This window comes from Pseudophryne corroboree, chromosome 2 (genome assembly GCF_028390025.1).
Source record: "Pseudophryne corroboree isolate aPseCor3 chromosome 2, aPseCor3.hap2, whole genome shotgun sequence".
Classification (NCBI taxonomy): Eukaryota; Metazoa; Chordata; class Amphibia; order Anura; family Myobatrachidae; genus Pseudophryne; species Pseudophryne corroboree.
Window position 1 is genome coordinate 126,884,907 of NC_086445.1, and position 21,714 is coordinate 126,906,620.

Consider the following 21,714-nt stretch of genomic DNA (forward strand, 5'->3'; position numbering starts at 1 on the left):
TGTTATCATTCCACAAGCTTTGATGGTACAGTATTTGGTAATTAGAGATGAATACACTGTAGCAGGTACAGAGATAATAAGAATTTACTTACCGATAATTCTATTTCTCGTAGTCCGTAGTGGATGCTGGGGACTCCGTCAGGACCATGGGGAATAGCGGCTCCGCAGGAGACAGGGCACAAAAAGTAAGCTTTTAGGATCACATGGTGTGTACTGGCTCCTCCCCCTATGACCCTCCTCCAAGCCTCAGTTAGGTACTGTGCCCGGACGAGCGTACACAATAAGGAAGGATATTGAACCCCGGGTAAGACTCATACCAGCCACACCAATCACACCGTATAACTTGTGATCTGAACCCAGTTAACAGTATGACAAACGTAGGAGCCTCTGAACAGACGGCTCACAACAAATAACAACCCGATTTTTTTGTAACAATAACTATGTACAAGTATTGCAGACAATCCGCACTTGGGATGGGCGCCCAGCATCCACTACGGACTACGAGAAATAGAATTATCGGTAAGTAAATTCTTATTTTCTCTAACGTCCTAAGTGGATGCTGGGGACTCCGTCAGGACCATGGGGATTATACCAAAGCTCCCAAACGGGCGGGAGAGTGCGGATGACTCTGCAGCACCGAATGAGAGAACTCAAGGTCCTCCTCAGCCAGGGTATCAAATTTGTAGAATTTTGCAAACGTGTTTGCCCCTGACCAAGTAGCAGCTCGGCAGAGTTGTAATGCCGAGACTCCCCGGGCAGCCGCCCAGGATGAGCCCACTTTCCTTGTGGAATGGGCCTTGACAGATTTAGGTTGTGGCAAGCCTGCCATAGAATGTGCAAGTTGAATTGTGCTACAAATCCAACGAGCAATCGTCTGCTTAGAAGCAGGTGCACCCATCTTGTTGGGTGCATACAATATAAGCAGTGAGTCAGACTTTCTGACTCCCGCCGTTCTTGAAATATATATTTTCAATGCCCGGACCACGTCCAACAACTTGGAATCCTCCAACTCGTTAGTAGCCGCAGGCACCACAATAGGCTGGTTCAGGTGAAACGCTGACACCACCTTAGGCAGAAAATGAGGACGCGTCCGCAGTTCTGCCCTGTCCGTATGGAAAATCAGATATGGGCTCTTATATGATAAAGCCGCCAATTCTGATACTCTCCTGGCTGAAGCCAGGGCCAGTAGCATGGTTACTTTCCATGTAAGATACTTCATCTCCACCGATTTGAGCGGCTCAAACCAATGGGATTTTAGAAAATCCAAGACTACATTAAGATCCCACGGTGCCACTGGGGGCACAACCGGGGGCTGTATATGTAGTACTCCTTTTACAAAAGTCTGGACTTCAGGAACTGAAGCCAATTCTTTCTGGAAGAAAATCGACAGGGCCGAAATTTGAACCTTAATGGACCCCAATTTGAGGCCCATAGACAATCCTGTTTGCAGGAAATGTAGGAATCGACCCAGTTGAAATTCCTCCGTGGGGGCCTTCCTGGCCTCACACCACGCAACATATTTCCTCCAAATGCGGTGATAATGTTGTGCAGTCACCTCCTTCCTGGCCTTTACCAGTGTAGGAATGACCTCTTCCGGAATGCCTTTTTCCTTTAGAATTCGGCGTTCAACCGCCATGCCGTCAAACGCAGCCGCGGTAAGTCTTGGAATAGACACGGTCCCTGCTGAAGCAGGTCCCGTCTTAGAGGTAGAGGCCACGGATCCTCCGTGAGCATCTCTTGAAGTTCCGGGTACCAAGTTCTTCTTGGCCAATCCGGAGCCACTAGTATCGTTCTTACTCCCTTTTGCCGTATAATTCTCAGTACTTTTGGTATGAGAGGCAAACGAGGGAACACATACACTGACTGGAACACCCACGGTGTTACCAGAGCGTCCACAGCTATTGCCTGAGGATCTCTTGACCTGGCGCAATACCTGTCCAGTTTTTTGTTGAGGCGGGACGCCATCATATCCACCATTGGTTTTTCCCAACGGTTCACAATCATGTGGAAGACTTCTGGATGAAGTCCCCACTCTCCCGGGTGTAGATCGTGTCTGCTGAGGAAGTCTGCTTCCCAGTTGTCCACTCCCGGAATGAATACTGCTGACAGTGCTATCACATGATCTTCCGCCCAGCGAAGAATCCTTGCAGCTTCTGCCATTGCTGTCCTGCTTCTTGTGCCGCCCTGTCTGTTTACGTGGGCGACTGCCGTGATGTTGTCCGACTGGATCAACACCGGCTGACCCTGAAGCAGGGGTTTTGCCAGACTTAGAGCATTGTAAATCGCTCTTAGCTCCAGTATATTTATGTGAAGAGACATCTCCAGGCTTGACCATACTCCCTGGAAGTTTCTTCCTTGTGTGACCGCTCCCCAGCCTCTCAGACTGGCATCCGTGGTCACCAGGACCCAGTCCTGTATGCCGAATCTGCGGCCCTCTAACAGATGAGCACTCTGCAACCACCACAGAAGAGACACCCTTGTCCGTGGCGATAAGGTTATCCGCTGATGCATCTGCAGATGCGATCCGGACCATTTGTCCAGCAGATCCCACTGAAAAGTTTGTGCGTGGAATCTGCCGAATGGAATCGCTTCGTAAGAAGCCACCATCTTTTCCAGGACTCTTGTGCATTGATGCACAGACACTGTCCCTGGTTTTAGGAGGTTCCTGACAAGTTCGGATAACTCCCTGGCTTTCTCCTCCGGAAGAAACACCTTTTTCTGAACCGTGTCCAGAATCATTCCCAGGAACAGCAGACGTGTCGTCGGGGTCAACTGAGATTTTGGAAAATTCAGAATCCACCCGTGTTGTTGCAGCACTAGTTGGGTTAGTGCTACTCCGTCTTCCAGCTGTTCTCTGGATCTTGCCCTTATCAGGAGATCGTCCAAGTAAGGGATAATTAATACGCCTCTTCTTCGTAGAAGGATCATCATTTCGGCCATTACCTTGGTAAAGACCCGAGGTGCCGTGGACAATCCAAACGGCAGCGTCTGAAACTGATAATGACAGTTTTGCACCACGAACCTGAGGTACCCTTGATGTGAAGGGCAAATTGGGACATGCAGGTAAGCGTCCTTTATGTCCAGGGACACCATAAAGTCCCCTTCTTCCAGATTCGCTATCACTGCTCTGAGTGACTCCATCTTGAACTTGAATTTTTGTATGTACAGGTTCAAAGATTTGAGATTTAGAATAGGTCTTACCGAGCCGTCCGACTTCGGTACCACAAATAGCGTGGAGTAATACCCCTTTCCCTGTTGTAGGAGGGGTACCTTGACTATCACCTGCTGAGCAAACAGCTTGTGAATGGCTTCCAATACCGTCGCCCTGTCCGAGGGAGACGTTGGCAAAGCAGACTTTAGGAACCGGCGAGGGGGAGACTTCTCGAATTCCAACCTGTAACCCTGAGATACTACCGGTAGAATCCAGGGGTCCACCTGTGAGCAAGCCCACTGTGCGCTGAAATTCTTGAGTCGACCCCCCACCGTTCCTGAGTCCGCTTGTAAGGCCCCAGCGTCATGCTGAGGGCTTTGCAGAACCCTGGGAGGGCTTCTGTTCCTGGGCAGGGGCTGCTTGCTGCCCTCTCTTACCCCTTCCTCTGCCCCGAGGCAGATATGACTGTCCTTTTGTCCGCTTGTTCTTATAGGAACGAAAGGACTGCGGCTGAAAAGACGGTGTCTTTTTCTGTTGGGAGGGGGTCTGAGGTAAAAAAGTGGATTTTCCGGCAGTTGCCGTAGCCACCAGATCCGATAGACCGACGCCAAATAATTCCTCCCCTTTATACGGCAATACTTCCATATGTCGTTTGGAATCCGCATCACCTGACCACTGTCGCGTCCATAAACTCCTTCTGGCAGATATGGACATCGCATTTACTCTCGATGCCAGAGTGCAAATATCTCTCTGCGCATCTCGCATATAAAGGAAAGCATCCTTTAATTGCTCTATAGTCAATAAAATACTGTCCCTATCCAGGGTATCAATATTTTCAGTCAGGGAATCCAACCAGACGACCCCAGCACTGCACATCCAGGCTGAGGCGATGGCTGGTCGCAGTATAACACCAGTATGAGTGTATATACTTTTCAGGGTAGTTTCCAGCCTCCTATCAGCTGGATCCTTGAGGGCGGCCGTATCAGGAGACGGTAACGCCACTTGTTTCGATAAGCGTGTGAGCGCCTTATCCACCCTAGGGGGTGTTTCCCAGCGCGCCCTAACCTCTGGCGGGAAAGGGTATAATGCTAATAACTTTTTTGAAATTAGCATTTTTCTATCTGGGTTAACCCACGCTTCATCACATACATCATTTAATTCCTCTGATTCAGGAAAAACTACAGGTAGTTTTTTCACCCCCCACATAATACCCCTTTTTGTGGTACTTGTAGTATCAGAGATATGCAAAGCCTCCTTCATTGCCGTGATCATATAACGTGTGGCCCTACTTGAAAATACGTTTGTTTCATCACCGTCGACACTAGATTCAGTGTCTGTGTCTGGGTCTGTGTCGACCGACTGAGGTAAAGGGCGCTTTACAGCCCCTGACGGTGTCTGAGACGCCTGGGCAGGTACTAACTGGTTTGCCGGCCGTCTCATGTCGTCAACTGATTTTTGTAATGTGCTGACATTATCACGTAATTCCATAAACAAAGCCATCCATTCCGGTGTCGACTCCCTGGGGGGTGACATCACCATTATCGGCAATTGCTCCGCCTCCACGCCAACATCGTCCTCATACATGTCGACACACACGTACCGACACACAGCAGACACACAGGGAATGCTCTTATCGAAGACAGGACCCCACTAGCCCTTTGGGGAGACAGAGGGAGAGTTTGCCAGCACACACCCAAGCGCTATAATATATATGGGAACAACCCTATATAAGTGTTGTTACTTATAGCCGCTTAAATATATAAAAATATCGCCAAAATATGCCCCCCCTCTCTGTTTTACCCTGTTTCTGTAGTGCAGTGCAGGGGAGAGTCCTGGGAGCCTTCCTCACAGCGGAGCTGAGCAGGAAAATGGCGCTGTGTGCTGAGGAGAATAAGCCCCGCCCCCTATTCCGGCGGGCTTTTCTCCCGGAGTTTTAGACATTTGGCATGGGTTAAATACATACATATAGCCTTAATGGCTATATGTGATGTATTCTTTTGCCATTAAAGGTATTATATATTGCTGCCCAGGGCGCCCCCAGCAGCGCCCTGCACCCTCCGTGACCGTCTGGTGTGAAGTGTGTGACAACAATGGCGCACAGCTGCAGTGCTGTGCGCTACCTTCATGAAGACTGAAGAGCCTTCTGCCGCCTGTTTCCGGACCTTCAATCTTCAGCATCTGTAAGGGGGGTCGGCGGCGCGGCTCCGGGACGAACCCCAGGGTGAGACCTGTGTTCCGACTCCCTCTGGAGCTAATGGTGTCCAGTAGCCTAAGAATCCAATCCATCCTGCACGCAGGTGAGTTGAAATTCTCTCCCCTAAGTCCCTCGATGCAGTGAGCCTGTTGCCAGCAGGACTCACTGAAAATAAAAAACCTAACAAAACTTTTTCTAAGCAGCTCTTTAGGAGAGCCACCTAGATTGCACCCTGCTCGGACGGGCACAAAAACCTAACTGAGGCTTGGAGGAGGGTCATAGGGGGAGGAGCCAGTACACACCATGTGATCCTAAAAGCTTACTTTTTGTGCCCTGTCTCCTGCGGAGCCGCTATTCCCCATGGTCCTGACGGAGTCCCCAGCATCCACTTAGGACGTTAGAGAAAACACACAGTATATGACATGTAGTGTGCTGGCTATGGTAGTATAACATAGTGTATGATTATAAGCGCTTTACAGCAGGTATTAGCTATGGCGGAAGAGTCACATAAAGTGATGAGATGACAGTGCTGTACGTGGGAGAACAAAGCATCAATATGAGACAACAGTTGCATCAATCACCATTAACCTGCTCACCTGTCCCAGCTCCTCATTCAGGTTGGAAGTTCTAGCCATTGCGGGGGTGTCTGTCTCTGCATAATACATATCTCTGTCCTGGAATACAGCACAAAAACCTCATCAATGTTTCATGCTGGGATAACCTGCAACATATCTGAACCTTAAAGGCTTTGTCATTCATCTCAGCAGCACATTTCCTCTTGTCTGCGTAACAATGACCGGTATTTGCTAAGCACAAAAACAATAGACCTCTCAAATCCAATATTAGGATGGAACTTCCCCAGCTGACAGATATTGCTCTTTAAAGCACATTGAAAAAAGGACACTAAAGTGTTTCCATAATGTAATTTATTTCCATTAAATGTTTATGCCTGCTAAAACTTACAATGCCTGGTTCTGAGATGCAGGTAACATAGTCCGTTTTTAGTAATCAGGAATACATTCCAGTTTAGAAATGGCTGCAAACATGTGACTGCATCACTCCCCACCCTCTGCTTGTGAGCGTCATCCCTAAAACCTGTATACGCAGCTGCCCCATCCTTAGTGCAAGCGAGCTGGCTGAATACCCCCCCAATTCTGTCTACACTGACACAACGCGCCTGTGGGACACTTATCCTACGTTCATATATCCCATTGGACCCAGTAATGCCACGGGACACTTATCCTACGTACATACGCTCCATTGGACCCAGTAATGGCGCGGAACACTTATCCTACGTGCATACACCCCACATGCAAATGTCCCAAACGCCCGTATACTTGCTGCAGGGACCTCCAGTGACTGATAGCTCAACTGGGCATGCCAAGTTGTGACATCAGGCATGACATATCGGGCGAACGACTGGTGTGTATGCACTTACCAATCGTTAGATAGGTCAGCGGATCGGCTGAACGGTCAACCCGTTGGCCAGGTGTGTACCCAGTTCAACAGTCAAAAGCAGGAGAGCCTTCCCCATACTCAGACAAGCTGAATATCACATTGTTATGGCCTTGCTGCAAACTTCACGTCACAGGAGAGGGGCTTTGATAACATAGAAAATGGAAAACTACAGCATGACAGAGAAAAGTCCCATTACTAATTAAGGGAGAAGTCTGACGCTTGCGGGGCTGGTGAACCTTCCTATTCGCCCCTGATCTCCATACCTACCTCTTTTCCTATTCTACTTCAGCGGCTCTGGTTCTGCTTGCCGAGCCCTAGCTATCTGGGCACAGTATTAACTGATGCCAATTTGCTCCCTGCCTATCCATTCTCTTTGCCTCTTCTGGATGCTATGGTCAACATCTCCACTTCTATAAACCCTCACTTTAGTAAATATACCCCTGTGTGTCTAAAACAGGGGTCCCATCTTCCTCTGCATGGTACTGAAGTTGGCTTACATTCCCATGATACTCCCACTAGATGGAACAGTTCCGTGCGTCTGCAGAGTCACCACCAAGATACCGCCTAGTAATGCCCATTGCACAAAAAATAAAACCCAGTGGTCAGATTAATCCATCTGCACATGTGATCACCATCCGTAATGTACATAAACACAGATTAGGATATATTTATATGTATGTTTAGAATTTGCAAGTAAAGTGAAAAATGACCAAGCAACATCTCTATGCTTTCTGCAAGTAAACCTGGTGCATATTTTAATATTATGAGATGTGTCTGGCTAAATGTATACAGGTAAACATTCCTCTTGCTGATGTCATACATCAAACTCTACATTCAACCAGGGGCAAAAATTCATACTAGGAGCCCAGAGGCAAGTTAGTTGTTTGTCAACAAAATAAATATTTCAACCACCTGCGCACCTGGCTAATGAAAGGCTGCCTGAACTTAATGTGACTTACACCAATCACAACAATATAGATAGAACAAAGAATAGTAGTTCCTGCGCACTTATCCTCAAGGGTATATGACACTTCAACTTAACTGCCTAAAATGTCCATTAAGACACAATCCTCTATTAAAATAGTCACTTAGATAAAAATAAAAATAAAATGTCCAAATGAAAAGTTAATATTTAATTTCTTATCTCATCTCCTCCTGGTTCCTCCAATCTTTGCAGGTATTAAGTACACTTGTAGTCAGATGTCTCCACTTTTGTCAAATAGTCCTCAGATGGAGTACATGAAAGACAGCAGTAGCAGATCAAAGTGTATATCATACAAATTTAATGTTTCAAATTCATGCGTACCAAAAATAACCTTCAAAGGAAGGCACAGTGAAAGCATATAGGGGTTATTTTTATAGCTTCCCCTATTAAGCCGTACCTCCACCAGGTCCAAGGCAGCAGTGATCCGCAAACACTGACGCGTTTCAACCTCTATGGGGTCTTTATCAAGGTGTCTACCCCTATATGCTTTCACTGCGCCTTCCTTTGAAGGTTATATTTGGTACACATGTTGATGGATTACTCTTGAATTTGAAACATTAAATTTGTATGGTATACACTATGATCTGCTACTGCTTGTCTTTCATGTACTCCATCTGAGGACTATTTGACAAAAGTGGAGACATCTGACTACCTTAAGGTTTTCCCGCCACTGGTAATATACGTAGGCTTAGCAATGGTATTAAAGGTGCAATCCTCTCTGAATATTTAGTTGTGGTGCAGTACATTTAACAATAGAGTTTTGATTCAAGCTGCTGTTAACGATTTACAGTTTGCCAAGTGTCACAATTACCATGACAACAACAGTCACTTGAACTGTGATGTAATGAGCAGGGAGGCTATGAAACTTTCTTGGCATAATCCCACTACCCTCCTCCTTTTCCTCGACAATCATGTGTTGACCAAGAAGCTTGGCGACTGACTGGCTGAGATTAAGCAGTTTACTTTCTCTTGCGAGCAAACAGAAGCCTATTGTCTCCAGGCAAGAGATGTTTTTTTTGTAGTGACAGCCATAAATAATAGAACAACCTAGGCTGGGATGTAATGAAGTCTGAGTTAGCTGAACTTGGATGTTTTTTTAAAGGGTCAATCATGTACAAGGCTAAACCATACTTTGTACATGATTGCCCCTTTAAAAAAAAAATCAGAGTTCGGCCGGCATCCTGCACGGCCGCCGAACTTGGTCTTCATTAACATCCTGCCCCAAGTCTAGTAAAAACAACAAACAAACAAAAAATGATCTGTCTATGTGAGATTGCACCTTAACACTGTCCTGATGGGATCAGTACTAAATGCCGCCGGCCGGAATCCCGGTGGTCGAAATACCGACGCCGGAATCCCAACCACACAATCCCGACAGGAGTGGCGAGCGGAACGCAGCCCCTTGCGGGCTCGCTTCGCTCGCCACGCTGCGTGGACACCCACGGAGGGAGAATATGTCGGGATTGTGGCGGTCCCCACAGAGGGAGAATATGTCGGGATTGTGGCGGTCGGGATTCCGGCGTCGGTATTTCGACCGCCGGGATTCCGGCCGGCGGCATCTTGACGGCATCCCGTCCTGATTTCAGTCATTGTGTGTAACATACGCATGTATACATAACTTACCCAGTTGATGAAAAGTGCTTGCGTGAACTTCACCACTTCCAGAGTCACCAGGAGACTGATAGGAATAAGGTTGTTGTACAGGATAATGAATGTCAGCAGGTTGTATCCAAAATTGTTAGATATGGCTTCTATGAAAAGAGAGATACAAGAGAACAACTTATATATGTTATTTCAGTGTCTAAGTTGCCACATGGTTGATATACTGTAGGAAACCACCATAATAAACAATGGGGTTTAGTTCATATATTGCATACCCTCCAACTGAACCTTTTTGGCAGGTACAGTACCTTTTTTTTATGGTCTGTATCTGCCAAAAAGGTCTTTGTACAGATTTTTGACTCTCCAAATTTACATTGAAAGTATAGGAAAGGGGGCGTGGTCACACTCCCTTTACCCATGGTCACGCCTCCTTTCCTAATTTGTACCAGTTTTATGTGTAAAATGTCGGAGGGTATGTATATTGATCGAAACATTTAAGCGTGACAGGGGCTGCAAGCTTAAATAAATCGATCAATATATGAACTACTGTAAACCCCATTGTTTATTATAGTGAGTTATTATGGTTAGTGCAGAGCCAGTGGCGGAACTACCGCCAGTGCAAGCTGTGCCTTGCACTGGGGCCCACCACTTGCTAGTTCCGCCACTGTGCAGAGCCTCTGTAATCTTTATTTAATGCAACCCAGATCCAGGAGTGGTGAGTGCAGTGGATCACCGCCACTTATGTAGCTTATAGCATCTCTATATGTTCAGTAAAACACACAGAGGGCATGGGCAACATATTATATATAACATGAAATGTTACTTATTATGTATTAGCTGTGAAAATCCCTGTTGTCTGACTGCAAAGGAAATGGAATATTTGATGTTAAGCACAGTTTTCGGAAAACAACCATTTCTAAATAGGGCATAATTTCCACATAACTGTACACATATATGTATTTAGGGTCATTCCATGTCAAATTAACACACTTTTTGTTAAAATTTTACCTCACCAGCTCAAATTTTGTTCACATTTGGTATATGGAGAGTATAACATGCCATTTCCAAATTATGGCTGTGTAAAGTTTCCAAAAATCTGTCAAAAATGAACAACCAGCATATTTTCAAATCGCCAAAGCAGCTCTCTTAATTAATCTAGAGAGGGAGTGCTGTCATTTTACTGTGTTTTTATGTCCTTTTCCTAGGATATACAACACAATAGGCTTTGTGAGGAAAAACTTTTTCCAAATTGAAACTGAAATTTTTGATCATGATTATCTCAAAAAGTGTGTTGACAAGAAAAATTCACAAAATTTCAGGAAATAGTCTATACTAATGTTAAAAGTTTGTCAACATTTAAAAGTGGGAGGATAATGGGTTCATAGCTAAACATAATTTTAAAGCAAGGTAGTTTATTCAAAAAAGCCGGGTGTACAGGTTGAGTATCCCTTATCCAAAAGTCTGTACAGGTTGAGTATCCCTTATCCAAATATTCCGAAATACGGAATATTCCGAAATACGGACTTTTTTGCGTGACAGTGAGATAGTGAAAACTTTGTTTTTTAATGACTCAATGTATACAAACTTTGTTTAATACACACAGTTATTAAAAATATTGTATTAAATGACCCTCAGGCTGTGTGTATAAGGTGTATATGAAACATAAATGAATTGTGTGAATGTAGACACACTTTGTTTAATGCACAAAGTTACAAAAAATATTGGCTAAAATTACATTCAGGCTGGGTGTATAAGGTGTATATGTAACATAAATGCATTCTGTGGTTAGATTTAGGTCCCATTACCATGATATCTCATTATGGTATGCAATTATTCCAAAATACGGAAAAATCCGATATCCAAAATACCTCCGGTCCCAAGCATTTTGGATAAGGGAGACTCAACCTGTATTACAAATAGGCATACCCTCCAACATTTTACACATAAACATCGGTACAAATTTGAAAAGGGGGCGTGGCCACTACTTTCAATGGAAGTTTGGAGAGCCAAAAATCGGTACAGACCATAAAAAAAGGTACTGTACCTGCCAAAAAGGTACAGTCGGAGGGTATGAATAGGTAATAAAAGATTTGATGGCTGTATTAGTTTAATTATATAAATAAAGTTGAAAATAATAAGAATTTACTTACCGATAATTCTATTTCTCGGAGTCCGTAGTGGATGCTGGGGTTCCTGAAAGGACCATGGGGAATAGCGGCTCCGCAGGAGACAGGGCACAAAAAGTAAAGCTTTAGGATCAGGTGGTGTGCACTGGCTCCTCCCCCTATGACCCTCCTCCAAGCCAGTTAGGTACTGTGCCCGGACGAGCGTACACAATAAGGGAGGAATTTTGAATCCCGGGTAAGACTCATACCAGCCACACCAATCACACCGTACAACTTGTGATCTAAACCCAGTTAACAGTATGATAACAGCGGAGCCTCTGAAAAGATGGCTCACAACAATAATAACCCGATTTTTGTAACTATGTACAAGTATTGCAGATAATCCGCACTTGGGATGGGCGCCCAGCATCCACTACGGACTCCGAGAAATAGAATTATCGGTAAGTAAATTCTTATTTTCTCTATCGTCCTAGTGGATGCTGGGGTTCCTGAAAGGACCATGGGGATTATACCAAAGCTCCCAAACGGGCGGGAGAGTGCGGATGACTCTGCAGCACCGAATGAGAGAACTCCAGGTCCTCTTTTGCCAGGATATCAAATTTGTAGAATTTTACAAACGTGTTCTCCCCTGACCACGTAGCTGCTCGGCAGAGTTGTAATGCCGAGACCTCTCGGGCAGCCGCCCAAGATGAGCCCACCTTCCTTGTGGAATGGGCCTTAACCGATTTAGACTGTGGCAGGCCTGCCTCAGAATGTGCAAGTTGAATTGTGTTACAAATCCAACGAGCAATCGACTGCTTAGAAGCAGGCGCACCCAACTTGTTGGGTGCATACAGTATAAACAGCGAGTCAGATTTTCTGACTCCAGCTGTCCTGGAATATATTTTCAGGGCCCTGACAACTTCTAGCAAGTTGGAGTCCTCCAAGTCCCTAGTAGGTGCAAGGCACCACAATAAGCTGGTTCAGGTAAAACACTGACACCACCTTAGGGAGAGAACTGGGGACGAGTCCGCAGCTCTGCCCTGTCCGAATGGACAAACAGATATGGGCTTTTTTGAGAAAAAACCACCAATATGACACTCGCCTGGTCCAGGCCAGGGCCAAGAGCATGGTCACTTTTTATGTGAGATGCTGCAAATCCACATATTTGACTGGTTTTAAACCAATGTGATTTGAGAATCCCAGAACTACGTTGAGATCCCACAGTGCCACTGGAGGCACAAAAAAGGGGTTTGTATATGCAATACTCCCTTGACAAACTTCTGGACTTCAGGAACTGAAGCCAATTCTTTCTGGAAGAAAATTTACAGGGCCGAATTTGAACCTTAATGGACCCCAATTTGAGGCCCATAGACACTCCTGTTTGCAGGAAATGCAGGAAACGACCGAGTTGAAATTTCTTTGTGGGGCCTTCCTGGCCTCACACCACGCAACAAATTTTCGCCACACGTGGTGATAATGTTGTGCGGTCACCTCCTTTCTGGCTTTGACCAGGGTAGGAATGACCTCTTCCGGAATGCCTTTTTTCCCTTAGGATCCGGCTTTCCATCGCCATGCCGACAAACGCAGCTGCGGTAAGTCTTGGAACAGACATGGTACTTGCTGAAGCAAGTCCCTTCTTAGCGGCAGAGGCCATAAGACCTCTGTAAGCATCTCTTGAAGTTCCGGGTACCAAGTCCTTCTTGGCCCATCCGGAGCCATGAGTATAGTTCTTACTCCTCTACGTCTTATAATTCTCAGCACCTTAGGTATGAGAAGCAGAGGAGGGAACACATACACCGACTGGTACACCCACGGTGTTACCAGAACGTCCACATCTATTGCCTGAGGGTCCCTTGACCTGGCGCAATACCTGTCCCGTTTTTTGTTCAGACGGGACGCCATCATGTCCACCTTTGGTATTTCCCAACGGTTTACAATCATGTGGAAAAAACTTCTCAATTAAGTTTCCACTCTCCCGGGTGGAGGTCGTGCTGAGGAAGTCTGCTTCCCAGTTTCCATTCCCGGGATGAAAAACTGCTGACAGTGTTATCACATGATTTTCCGCCCAGCGAAAAGTCCTTGCAGTTTCTGCCATTGCCCTCCTGCTTCTTGTGTCGCCCTGTCTGTTTACGTGGGCGACTGCCGTGATGTTTTTCCCACTGGATCAATACCGGCTGACCTTGAAGCAGAGGTCTTGCTAAGCTTAGAGCATTATAAATTTACCCTTAGCTCCAGTATATTTATGTGGAGAAAAGTCTCCATACTTGATCACACTCCCTGGAAATTTTTCCCTTGTGTGACTGCTCCCCAGCCTCTCAGGCTGGGCTCCGTGGTTACCAGCATCCAATCCTGAATGCCGAATCTGCGGCCCTCTAGAAGATGAGCACTCTATAACCACCACAGGAGAGACACCCTTGTCCTTGGATATTGGGTTATCCGCTGATGCATCTGAAGATGCGATCCGGACCATTTGTCCAGCAGATCCCACTGAAAAGTTCTTACGTGAAATCTGCCGAATGGAATTGCTTCGTAGGAAGCCACCATTTTTACCAGGACCCTTGTGCAATGATGCACTGTTTTTAGGAGGTTCCTGACTTGCTCGGATAACTCCCTGGCTTTCTCTTCCGGGAGAAACACCTTTTTCTGGACTGTGTCCAGAATCATCCCTAGGCACAGCAGACGTGTCGTCGGGATCAGCTGCGATTTTGGAATATTTAGAATCCACCCGTGCTGATTGTAGCAGTATCCGAGATAGTGCTACTCCGACCTCCAACTGTTCCCTGGACTATGCCCCTATCAGGAGATCGTCCAAGTAAGGGATAATTAAGACGCCTTTTCTTCGAAGAAGAATCATCAATTCGGCCATTACCTTGGTAAAGACCCCGGGGTGCCGTGGACAATCCAAACGGCAGCGTCTGAAACTGATAGTGACAGTTCTGCACCACGAACCTGAGGTACCCTTAGTGAGAAGGGCAAATTTGGGACATAGAGGTAAGCATCCCTGATGTCCCGGGACACTATATAGTCCCCTTCTTCCTGGTTCGTTATCACTGCTCTGAGTGACTTCATCTTAATTTGAACCTTTGTAAGTGTTCAAAAAAAAATTTTTAGAATAAGTCTCACCTAGCCTTCTGGCTTCAGTACCACAATATAGTGTGGAATAATACCCCTTTTCTGTAGTAGGAGGGGTAATTTAATTGTCACCTGCTGGGAACACAGCTTGTGAATTTTTTCCCATACTACCTCCTTGTCGGAGGGAGACTTGGTAAAGCAGACTTCAGGAGCCTGCGAAGGGGAAACGTCTCGACATTCCCATCTGTACCCCCGGGATACTACATGTAGGATCCAGGGGTCCTGTACGGTCTCAGCGCCATGCTGAGAACTTGTCAGACGCGGTGGAACGCTTCTGTTCCTGGGAATAGGCTGCCTGTTGCAGTCTTCTTCCCTTTCCTCTATCCCTGGGCAGATATGATCTTATAGGGACGAGAGGACTGAGGCTGAAAAGACGGTGTCCTTTTCTGCAGAGATGTGACTTAGGGTAAAAAACGGTGGATTTTCCAGCAGTTGCCGTGACCACCAGGTCCGATGGACCGACCCCAAACAAGTCCTCTTCCTTTATACGGCCATACTGTGCCGTTTGGAATCTGCATCACCTGACCACTGTCGTGTCCATAACATCTTCTGGCAGTTATGGACATCGCGTTTATTCATGATGCCAGAGTGCAAATATCCCTCTGTGCATCTCGCATATATAGAAATGCTCTATAGTCAATAAAATACTGTCCCTGTCAAGGGTATCAATATTTTTAGTCAGGGAATCCGACCAAGCCACCCTAGCTCTGCACATCCAGGCTGAGGCGATCGCTGGCCGCAGTATAACACCAGTATGTGTGTATATACTTTTTATTATATTTTCCAGCCTTGTCAGCTGGTCCTTGAGGACGGCCCTATCTATAGACGGTACCGCCACTTGTTTCGATAAGCGTGTGAGCGCCTTATCCACCTTAAGGGGTGTTTCCCAACGCGCCCTAACTTCTGGCGGGAAAGGGTATACCGCCCATAATTTTCTATCGGGGGGAACCCACGCATCATCACACACTTTATTTAATTTATCTGATTCAGGAAAAACTATGGTAGTTTTTTCACATCCCACATAATACCCTCTTTTGTGGTACTTGTAGTATCAGAAATACGTAACACCTCCTTCATTGCCTTTAACGTGTGGCCCTAATAAGGAATACGTTTGTTTATTCACCGTCGACACTGGATTCAGTGTCCCTGTCTGTGTCTGTGTCGACCGACTAAAGTAAACGGGCGTTTTAAAAACCCTTGACGGTGTTTTTGAGACGTCTGGACCGTACTAATTGTTTGTCGGCCGTCTCATGTCGTCAACCGACCTTGCAGCGTGTTGACATTATCACGTAATTTCCTAAATAAGCCATCCATTCCGGTGTCGACTCCCTAGAGAGTGACATCACCATTACAGGCAATTGCTCCGCCTCCTCACCAACATCGTCCTCCTACCTGTCGACACACACGTACCGACACACAGCACACACACAGGGAATGCTCTGATAGAGGACAGGACCCACTAGCCCTTTGGAGAGACAGAGGGAGAGTTTGCCAGCACACACCAAAAACGCTATAATTATATAGGGACAACCTTATATAAGTGTTTTCCCTTATAGCATCTTAATATATATATAAGCATATCGCCAAATTAGTGCCCCCCCCCTCTCTGTTTTAACCCTGTTTCTGTAGTGCAGTGCAGGGGAGAGCCTGGGAGCCTTCCCTCCAGCCTTTCTGTGAGGGAAAATGGCGCTGTGTGCTGAGGAGATAGGCCCCGCCCCTTTTTCGGGCGGCCTCGTCTCCCGCTCTTAACGGATTCTGGCAGGGGTTAAATATCTCCATATAGCCTCCGGAGGCTATATGTGAGGTATTTTTAGCCAAAATAGGTATTCATTTGCCTCCCAGGGCGCCCCCCTCCCAGCGCCCTGCACCCTCAGTGACTGCCGTGTGAAGTGTGCTGAGAGGAAAATGGCGCACAGCAGCAGTGCTGTGCGCTACCTTTAGAAGACTGAGGAGTCTTCTGCCGCCGATTCTGGACCTCTTCTTACTTCAGCATCTGCAAGGGGGCCGGCGGCAAGGCTCCGGTGACCATCCAGGCTGTACCTGTGATCGTCCCTCTGGAGCTGATGTCCAGTAGCCAAGAAGCCAATCCATCCTGCACGCAGGTGAGTTCACTTCTTCTCCCCTAAGTCCCTCGTTGCAGTGATCCTGTTGCCAGCAGGACTCACTGTAAAATAAAAAACCTAAGCTAAACTTTCCTAAGCAGCTCTTTAGGAGAGCCACCTAGATTGCACCCTTCTCGGCCGGGCACAAAATCTAACTGGCTTGGAGGAGGGTCATAGGGGGAGGAGCCAGTGCACACCACCTGATCCTAAAGCTTTACTTTTTGTGCCCTGTCTCCTGCGGAGCCGCTATTCCCCATGGTCCTTTCAGGAACCCCAGCATCCACTAGGACGATAGAGAAAAATACTTGACATTGTATTAGTCAGTCAACAATGCTTTAAAGTAGGGGTGGGCAAGCTTTGGCCCTCCAGCTGTTGTTGAACTATACATACCAGCATGCTTTGCTACAGGTTTGCTATTTGGCCATGCTAAAACTGTTGAAGTTGATGTGTTGTGTAGTTCAACAACAGCTGGAGGGCCAAAGGTTCCCCATCCCTGCTTTAAAGTGTCATCAGGAGACATGACATAAATTCTTACAGTTGCAGTTATAGGATTGACTTTGCATCAGACATCTATTAGAGGTACCCATAGTACATCAGGCTTCCTTGGATAGAAGCACTTTTTAAGATAATCATGATCAAAAATTTAATTTTGAATTTGGAAAAAGGTTTTCCTCACGAAGCCTATTGTGCGGTATATCATAGAAAAGGGCATAAAAAACACAGTAAAATGACACCACTCCCTCTCTAGCTTAATTAAGAGAGCAGCTATGGCGATTTGAAAATATGCTGGTTGTGCGTTTTTGACAGATTTTTGGAAACCTTACACAGCCATAATTTGGAAATGGCATAAGCTACAGGTATTTAAATAACATTTTGTATTTTTCTTAGACTACATATATACTCTCCATATACCAAATGTAAACAAAATCTGAGCTGGTGAGGTAAAATCAGTGTTGATTAGACACGGAATGACCCTTTATTGTTAACAGCTGTATTCCGTATTTAGTACAACTGCAGTGTAACAAAACTGTATAGAAAACGATGCTACAGATATAAATGGGAGGTTTCAATACTTGTGAGACCTGGAGCGTTTCTGTAGAGGAGGAGGCCCTTGTGTAGGATCCGTCTGGTCCCCCTCCTCTCTAGCGGGCAGCGCTGTGGCTCTGGGCACTAGGGTCCCTTAGTTGCATCGTAGCTTCACACAAAGCCGTTCACGGTGTAACAGAGTCGCTAGGTTGTGACTTTTGTTGCAAAGGAATTAGTGCAGCACACGTATAAAGTTGCAGCTTTGGCATAACAGAATGTGGTGGGAGGAATAACCGCAGACACTCATATTGGAACCCTTTTTGTAAATTAGACGCACACAGTTGTCCAAATACCGCAAGCCCCAATAGTCAGTGTAAGCTAAGCAATGCAGTTTTGCCACTTCTTGCAGGTTTTAGCACTGCCCCAGTCTAGAGAGCATGCGCAGATCTTCGGGAAAATGGCGCTGTGGCCACTTTACAGTGATTTTCCTACTGCGCATATGCGAAACACCGGGAAAATTACACTTTGCCATTTTCCCGGGTGATTTCTGCTGCAGCGCTGCTACGCTGCGGGACTCCGGAGGGCAAGTATTAAAAATAATGGATGCAGGGTGTGCGGTGTGTGCCCCCCTGGACCCTGCACACACTGCACCCATTTTATAAATACGCCTGTGTGTTAGACCCACAAACAAAAAAACAAAACAGTCCTGTCCCAAAGAGCTTACAATCTAGGCAATGAGATACATAAAGAGTAGCTTAGCATGACTGCATTCACTGGGTGGTATTCAAATGATATATCACGCCCAATCTTTTTCTAAAGTGATCTTTGTTATCGCTCATATCGCACCCATAGTAATTAGGTTTAGCTGCGGAAAGGTTTAGGGCACCTCACTACCCCAAGGGTAGCGAGCTGAAATGATGATACCGCACCTGCCAGCAGAAACAAAACAGGTGTGGAAGGGGGTGAAAAGAATTGAATACCGCCCACGGAGTGCACACAGGGAAACAGCTACCGCGTACGAGTGCTTAATGTCCCAGGAGATAACCTTCAGCTTTACTAAAGATCAATAGCTTGTCACAGAACAAGGAGACAATGGTACAGGACTCAGGCATTACAGGGCTAGATGTGATTACAGTATGATACAAACACAGAATCAATATAGGCAGACACGTGGGGGTCTATGTAACAAAAGTGACGATAGTGGAAATTTCATATCACTACTTATCAGAGTGAAACTCTTATATAGCCACCTTTCAATTACAGCTTCGGTGGGACGGATGGCCGATGGTGAGCTCACCAGCAGTGGCGTCACTTACCACTTTTAACACCCGATGTGGTGGCCAAAAAAAGGGGGCAGAAGCGTGGCTGCTAAAAGGGGCGTGACTCCATGACACAGGGGTGCGGGAACTAAATGACTTTGTGAGACTGGGCGTGGCTATGAGTCCCGACCCCTGTTTCCATCACTTGGATTTTTCTAAGATGCCGACACCCACTCCGACTGAGGCCAGTTCAGTCATCCGCAGTTAATCAAAGTTTGATCCACTCAGCATGAATGTTTCGCTTAAGTGCTTTAACAGAACTCTGGATCAACAGGTCCATGAGATCAATAGACGGGATGGACATTTTAGACCCAATCTATCCAAAAGTGAGATGGAAGCACTGAGGGTTCTCAGCAAGGACCAGTCCATTATAATCTGCCCTGCTGACAAGGGGGGCGGAATTGTTGTACAAGATCTGGAACAATACAGAAAAGAAATCTATCGGCAGCTGGGGGACACAGCTGTCTTTGCTAAACTGAGTGTTGATCCGACTATGATGTACAATCAAGAATTGAGTAATATTTTGGAAGCAGCAGTCAGGGATGGAGTTATTACTAAAGGGACACAGTTGGCTCTATTTGAGGAACATCCTGTGGCGCCAGTATTATATACGCTGCTCAAAGTGCATAAGCACCCGACGGAGCCGCCTGGTCGGCCTATCATCGCCGCCAGAGACTCTATCTATTACAAAGTCTCCAAATATTTGGACAACTACCTCCAGCCCGTGATCCAGGCTCAGTCCACCTACCTGAAGGATACGACTGCATTGATCTTGAAACTACAGGCGATTAAAGAGGTTCCAGTGGGGAGCTTTCTATGCACGATGGACATAGTAAGCTTGTATACGAATATACCCCACCAAGGAGGGGTTAGGAGCAGCAAGGAGGCTTCTGTCCACGAGTCCTCTCTATAATGGTCCGGATGTATCATTCTTTCTAGTATTACTGGAACTCACTTTGAAACGCAACTACTTTTTATTCGATAAGGGGTGGTACATACAGCGGCAGGATGCGCGATGGGGTCATGTGTGGCCCCCGCGTTTGCCAACTGCTATATGTTCGACCTGGAACGTGATGCCTTTTTTGTTGATCCAGTTGTTGCAGAGAAAATTCTGTTCTTCGTGCGGTACATAGATGATTTGCTGCTGATCTGGACTGGTTCTAAACAGGACTTCATTGATCTAATGGTTCAGGTTAACTCCCAAGATACCACTATTAAGTACACGTATGAGATCAGTGATGTTAGTGTTAATTATCTGGATGTTTGTATTTCCCTGTATGAGGGTCAGATTCACACAGGATTGCATAAGAAAAGTACTGACAGAAACACTATGTTGCACTTTGCCAGCCAGCACCCCATTGCGACCAAGAAAGGGTTGCCTTATTCCCAGTTTCTGAGGGTTCATCGGATTTCGTATGATCCCATAGAAACTGAAAAAGAAATTGACATCATGGTACGCCAGTTCATGTTGAGGGGGTACAAATATGATGCCTTGATGGAAGCTAAGGAGAAAGTGCTTAAAATTCCCAGGGCCAATATTTTAATGAAGAGTCCGGGTAAGAAGGGGGGCAGAGAGGTTGTCCCTTTTGTCCAGAAGTTTCATTCCTCTAGCAGGGAGATTGCCAAATGTGCTAAAAGATTGTGGCCCATTGTGACTACGGATAAGGATCTGCCGTGTCTCCGGGATGCTTCAGTGATGCCTAGCTTTGCTAGGGATCGCAATCTTATAGATTGGTTGGTTAAGAATGATATTTCTTCCTTTCAGGATTCGGTTTCCGACCAATTTTCTCACCAAAAAACCTGGTTGCTACAGGTGCACGGGGTGCACCACGTGCAGCTTCATGGAGACAGAGAGTTCTTTTCTGCACCCACATACGGGAGCCAGGTGTGCCATCCGACAGGTTTTGACGTGCTCTAGCACATTTGTTGTTTACATCATTCGTTGTCTTTGTGGTCTCCTCTATGTGGGGAAGACCTCAAGGCAATTTAAAGAACGGATGGCCCTCCATAGGTCTGCGATTAGACAGGCGTTAGAAAACACTGGGATACACAGTCAGCCAGTTGCACGGCACTTTAAAGCTTTCAATCACGGGTTAAGTACCCTGCGTTATAAAATTATAGACCAAGCACCCAAGAGAATGCGGGGGGGAGATCGCAATAGGGTATTGCTACAGAAAGAATCGCGGTGGATTCACCGGTTGGACACGGTCTCCCCACGCGGTTTAAATTAAATGTTGCCTTTGGGTTGTTTTCTGTAACTTGACCATGTTTCAGAATATGTGGATATACTACAAATAGGGGTAACGATGGCACTTGCGGCATTATATCTGGCCAGACACCCGCCTTTTGTCTAACATCGGTGTCGTTATTGACAGTATGTTTTGTATCAGCCTGTAACTCTGTGTGAGCTTGTCATTAATTGTTTCTCACTTATGTGTTCACAGGGGTTTGTTATGTTGTGCCGGGTTGCCATGACGCCGGGCTGTCATCTGGCGCGCGTCGCACGTGTGGTGACGTCATTAACCCGGGAGACGGCGCGGCGGCGGCGGCTTCCTGACGGGGGGATACGAGGTTATGTAAGTATGTTCTGTATGTGATGTCTGTTATATGATCCTGATGACGGTTTTCTTATAAATC

At 46.2% G+C, this 21,714-nt stretch overlaps 1 protein-coding gene across 1 annotated transcript in view; it reads right to left on the reverse strand.

The window, feature by feature from the left end:
- Positions 1 to 21,714, reverse strand: part of ATP8A2 (ATPase phospholipid transporting 8A2) — a 1,320,460-nt gene that overhangs the window by 872,971 nt on the left and 425,775 nt on the right. The window contains exons 12-13 of the mRNA XM_063951698.1: positions 9,412 to 9,539; positions 5,942 to 6,019 (exon numbers count right to left, since the gene is read on the reverse strand). Coding sequence (XP_063807768.1) covers positions 5,942 to 6,019; positions 9,412 to 9,539 — 206 coding nt within the window. The remainder of the gene's footprint in view (positions 1 to 5,941; positions 6,020 to 9,411; positions 9,540 to 21,714) is intronic.